At 38.2% G+C, this 6,000-nt stretch overlaps 1 protein-coding gene across 2 annotated transcripts in view; it reads right to left on the minus strand.

Moving 5' to 3' along the window:
* Nucleotides 1-6,000, minus strand: part of PPP4R3A (protein phosphatase 4 regulatory subunit 3A) — a 51,998-nt gene that overhangs the window by 23,443 nt on the left and 22,555 nt on the right. For both annotated transcript variants that reach the window (XM_017857962.1, XM_017857961.1), the window contains exons 3-4: nucleotides 4,384-4,482; nucleotides 296-913 (exon numbers count right to left, since the gene is read on the minus strand). In XM_017857962.1, coding sequence (XP_017713451.1) covers nucleotides 296-913; nucleotides 4,384-4,482 — 717 coding nt within the window. The remainder of the gene's footprint in view (nucleotides 1-295; nucleotides 914-4,383; nucleotides 4,483-6,000) is intronic.

The following is a 6,000-nucleotide window of genomic DNA, read 5'->3' on the forward strand; positions in this document are numbered from 1 at the left end:
GTTGCAGTGCGCTGTGCTGCCCTACAGCGTGGGCAACACAGCAAGACCCAGTATCTAAAAAATCATCCCGTTGTACCATTTCTTCAAACTACATTTATCATACTTACCTCTCCTATCCCAGATACAGTAACCTTCTGGTCTCATAGTATTATTATATATTATAATCTCTTAAAATATTTCACAAATACTTAACTTTATACATTAACCAAATTAAAACTTAATATATGTATTTAGGGGGGGCAAATTGTTTTTGCTGCATCTCTTGAAGTATGAAAAAAGGAATGATCTAACTCACCTGCAACATGCCAACAATCTCTACCTTATTGAAAAAGATAAAAGAGTGAAGTGTTGATAACATGTTTTCTTCAAAGACTGAAGGAGTTGGTAGAACCATATCTTGTATATACTGAACTCTGTATGTCTGATGAATTTTTTGTTTCAGCTCAGGATCTGATATGGGAATCACTTCTTTAAACTTGGCTGTTTTCGTTAGAAATTCCCTGTGTTTTCGTGGTTGTGATAAAGCAGGATCATATTCTAAACATCCAATGACGTCCATTATACATTCTTCAGAGAACATAACTTCAAAAAGAGCAGTTCGATTCAAGAGGAAGATGCCTTTGATAATTTCATACAAGTGGTGCAGTCCTTCAATATTTTCCAAATCCTCACACACATGAAAAAGCTCCAGGAGCTTTTTAATATAACCCTCATTTTCTAGTGCCAGTGCAAGTTTTTCACGACGAAGAGGTGAAGGTAAAGATGATGCCACAAGTTCTGCAATTTCTTCAAGGCGACTTAATTCACAAGATGGCAATTCTAAGCCTGGCGATGACATATCATCAAAACGCTCCTCTTCAGATTCATCCACAAGGTCCTGAGTGATGTCCACGGAAGGGTCCTTTCCTTGAACCTATGGAAAAAAAATTTAATTGCTGACTAAATATGTAACAACTGACCAGCAAACCTAAATGATATTCTAAGATGAATAAAAGAGATGTTGTAAGAAACCTATAATGATAATTTTCAAGAGAAAACTGCCTATTATTCTACATTACATTTCTCCAAATAACGTATACTTTCAATTTTAAGGAAGTTAGTCAAAGTTCAAAAACAGACTGAGCTTCCTTCTAAAGCATGAGGTCTGCTGGCAAGAACAACTTTCTAGGACAGGCTAAACTAAGTGAGACTGTTATGAAACAGACCTCTGCAGACTCACAACAGAAGCCTGATGCTAAAACAGCCACTAACATCTCATATCCCTGGCCCTCTTTTCCAGCAGACCAGGGCAAGTCTCAGAAACAGTCCTAGGACTGTGCTAAAGGATAGCTGCCACCACCAAGCTCTTCAATATTTAACTCTGAGATGAAGACCAAACAAACACCAAATATCATAATGTTATGATCACAGAAAATATATATAATTATAAGCAAAAAGTAAAATACTTAACATCAATTGACTGTAGAAACCAAGAGCCAAAGAGCATGAACAAACTGGCTTTGGACCAAAGTGAGTCACTGATTTGCTATAAATACTGACAGCCCAAAAATAGGATTTAAAAAACACTAGGCAGAATACAAGAGTACCTACATAAAAATGAAGCCACGTATAAAGTAAATACAACCTATATGTATGTAGTAGGAGTTACCCCCAAAAAAGGTCTGCTGAAGGTTAAGTAACCAAACCACAAAAATATTTTCCTTTCTACACACCCTAACCTGTAGCCTTCGGGATCCCTCTAGGAGCCCGCAAATCTGTCATAAAACCCAATTTTATGCCACTGGAGGGGCTCTTATTATAAAAAGGTAACTTACATTGACTACATTTTAAAGTAAGGCATTTTTTTGTAACAAAAGGTCAAGGATAAACTTTGAAGGGAAAGAAATTTTGTTATCGTGGCACTACAATTTGAGACAGTGACCACTAAAGCAAGTAGAAGGCCAAGTAGAATGTAAAGGGATGAAAAAAATTAGACCTTGTATGAAAAAGCCAAGAAGTTTAAATTGCTTAGCGTAATGAACAGATGCATTGATAGATACTAGAAGAGATGATGACCTGGAATACTTTTCTTGAAATGTGCTGCAAGGTGATATGGTCTTGACCTCAACCAAGTGGACAGCAGCACTGAAAGGAGGCAAGTCAAGTCACATTCATGGCTTGTACCTGGCAAGGTCTCACATTGGCTCTGAATTTGTTAATTACGTAAGCTCTCATTATAATTTTAAGTTCCTAATACCCAAACTATGATTTCACCACAGAAAAATGTTAGATTTTGATTAGCAAACCGAATGAAAAGAGAGGAGTGCCCTTATTATATTAAAATGCCATCTTTTGAGTTCAGACAAAATTGGTGAACATGGTTCAAGAAACAGAAAAATATTTAACATCTCAGAGAGCAAAATGTAATGACTTTCTTGGATCTAGAAAATGATTGAGAAGTTCAGACAGAACCCATAGTGACTGAGAAATGACACCTTGAAAATAAACTAAGTAAATGATGAAAGGGAATACCAGAAAAGAAGATAACGCAGCTAGTGATAAAATTATTATAGAGAAAGCATGCAAGTACTACTATCTGTGCCCCGACTTTAGATGACAGAAAACTTTATGGCATTGAAGACCGAACAAAGGTAAAGATCAGACAATATTAAAGGAGAGACAGGCATGACAATGACAGATAGAGTTCAGGTTTGAGTTGCACATTGGCATAAAGGAAGACTGCATCCAGAGTGGGACTGTGTGATTCAGAAAGATGAAACAGAGGAGAACAACATTTGTCTGAATAACAGATGCTATTAACATAGCCTGAACTCACTGATGTCACCTCTCTCTTTGGGAGAACTCTACAAAACAAAATCTAGAGAAATGTGCTATAAATAGAATTGTTGGACAGAAAGCAAAGAAAAACTAAAAAGATGGATGGCATTCAGATATAAATGTTAGTCCTTTCATGTTTCAGAGAAGGAAAAGGACAGCTTAACAGCTTAATTTATGAAAAGCACAGCTAAGTAGAATATATAGTTGAAATAAATTCCATAAGTTAAGAAAAAACTGTGCTAAGGGCACTATATCTTCTATGAATGTTATGGCTGTCAAACTTCAGGGTGCATCAGAATCACCAAAAGCAGGGGGCGACAAACTACAGCCAAATTTGGTCTGTGTCTGTTTTTGTAAATAGAAGTTTTATAGAAGACAGCCCCTCCATTCATTAATGTGCTGTCTACGGCTACTTCCGAACTACAATACCAGAGTTGACCTAGCTGTGACAGAGACTATATGGCCTGCAAAGCCTTAAATATTTGCCATCTTGTCCTTTAAAGAGAAAAGTCTGGCCTATAGGGCTTGTGAAAACAGAATTCCTAAGAAAGGATTTTAAAAAACAATTATTGGACACCACTTGCAGTTTTTGATCCAGTAGGTCTAGGGTCGGCGGGACGGGGGCTGGTCTCAGAATTTGCATTTCTGTCAGTTCCCAGGTCATGCTTGTGCTGCTGGTTTGAGGGCCACACTCAAAGGAATTAAGGAATCTGGTGAAGATTATTCTCCAGATATGGAGTGGAGAAACCTTCTCTGGAATGAAATGGCCTAAACGAGTGTGTAACAAGAGCCAATGGCTTTAGCAACGAGAGCACATACAAATGCAAATTCACAAAAGGTTGCGATTATGTCACTAGGAAACTCCAGAATAAATTAAGAACATTCAAGCCTAGAGGCAGAGTAAGGCTGAATCGTCAGCCAAGAGCCATACTGCTCAAGACAAGTACAAGGGTGGGTTTTCTTTCAAGAGCCACAAGAAGTTATAAACAAAAAAGTGATGTGATCAGACTTGCATTTTTCAAAAGATCACCTAATCACTGTAGCTAAAATGTTGATTTAGGAAGATCAGTCAAGACAAAACCAATAAACCAGGCAAGAAATGATGGTGGCTTGGAAAACTACAATAGTAAAAATGAAGATAAACTAATGGATCAAGATTTATTATCGAGATAATAAATGGGGGGACTGAATGGGTAAAAGCGACGATGGAAGGATAAACATGATCCACAAGTTTCTGATTTCAGCAACTGGATGGCACTTAGAAGAAGATGGGACAGATGTATGTAGGAAGATTATGTTTGGTTTTGGAGTACTAAATTTGAGATGCTAGTGAACACACAAGGAGAAAGTTTCAAAAAGGCAGGTGGATATAAAACACTGGAGTTCAGCAAAGGTATGAGCTAGAGAGTTTAGTGTCAATAAATTATATCTTCCTTTAAATCAAGTTCAAAGCAGCAGTGAATTTAAAAGATCAATTCGAAATTTAAACTCTTGGGCATTAGTTGAAAGCATGGCGAAAAATAAACACTTAAAGAAAGCATGTTGATTTTTTATTTAAACAATTACCTGACATATTTTCTCCCAAATTTCATCACATCCAGCTTTTTCTTGAAAGCTAAGGGCCAAGTCATAATTTTCTGCTTCAGACCACACAATCAGAGTGTCCTTTGGAAACATAAAAGGAATCTGAATGATTAACATACACTATCACAAACGAAAATGAACAAACAAAAGGAAATAAAACTGTGCTCATTTTTACTTCTTGCAACACGAATACTGGCAATTACCAATGTCTTTTCAAAACAATGACTTTTACACTTCACTTCCCCAATCTATAAAACAAAAATAATGTTTCCTTAAGGACAACTTAAACCAATATATGGAATATATTCTTTTCATGCACTGCAAAAGATAAAAACATTATACCAATTACACCAACACTATCCAAGCATACTGACTTGTATTTTACGCTGTCAATAAAATGTCCAAAGAGGAAATCTAAGTATAAAATAGCTAGGACATGTTAGGACGATAGGGTTAAAACAACTCTTTCTCTCTTCCCTCTACTGTCAGCAGGTGTTTTTCACCAGGGGCTTCTGAGATCCACGAAGCCCTTGAAATTATTGGCTAAATTTGTAGTATGTGAGCATTTACCTGTACATAGGTTCAAAAAAAACTTAGCAAAGTGCTATGGTTCAAGAAGCAGCAACTCCTAGCACCTACCACACTTTCATTCCTATTCAGAACTTCTTAGTTTTTTGATGGAGGTCTTGTCATGTTGCCTAGGCTGGTCTTGAACTCCTGGCCTCAGGCCCTCCCACCTTGGCCTCCCAAAGCAATGGGATTACAGGCATAAGCCACAGTGCCTGGCCATCTAGACAGAACTTTAATGAAAATTTAATGAATAGTTCGACAGTTTTTATTAAGATGTAATCTCAGCAAAACACTGCACATACAATACTGAGACCATTTTATATTCCTCATAGTACCAACAGCATATATTCTACAATATGCATGGTATGATAAAAATATATGGCTGGACGTGGTGGCTCATGCCTGTAATCCCAGCATTTTGGGAGGCCGAGGTGGGCGGACCACCTGAGGTCAGGAGTTTGAGGCCAACCTGGCTAACACAGTGAAACCCCATCTCTACTAAAAATACAAAAATTAGCCGGGCGTGGTGACGTGTGCCTGTAATCCCAGCTACTTGGGAGGCTGAGGCAGGAGAATTGCTTGAATCCAGGAGGCAGAGGTTGCAGTGAGCTGAGACAGCACCACTGCAATCCAGCCTAGGCAACAGGAGCAAAACTCTCTCTCAAAAAAAAAAACAAAATTAAAAAAATTTTAAAAAATTAAAGAGTCAAAATATTTATTAAGGCCTAATATATCCTTTTGGCAGGGTGTGGTGGCTCACGCCTATAATCCCAGCACTTTGGGAGGCCAAGGCAGGTGGATCACCTGAGGTCAGGAGCTCAAGACCAGCCTGGCCAACATGGTAAAGCCCCGTTTCTACTAAAAATACAAAAAAATTTTAGCTAGGGATGATGGTGGATGCCTGTAATCCCAACTACATGGGAGGCTGACGTGGGAGAGTCACTTAAACCCGGGAGGCGGAGGTTGCAGTGAGCCGAGATTGTGCCGCTGCACTCCAGCCTGGGTGACAGAGTGAGAGTCTGCCTCAAA

This window comes from Rhinopithecus bieti, unplaced genomic scaffold (assembly GCF_001698545.2).
Source record: "Rhinopithecus bieti isolate Rb0 unplaced genomic scaffold, ASM169854v2 scaffold_41913, whole genome shotgun sequence".
Lineage (NCBI taxonomy): Eukaryota > Metazoa > Chordata > Mammalia > Primates > Cercopithecidae > Rhinopithecus > Rhinopithecus bieti.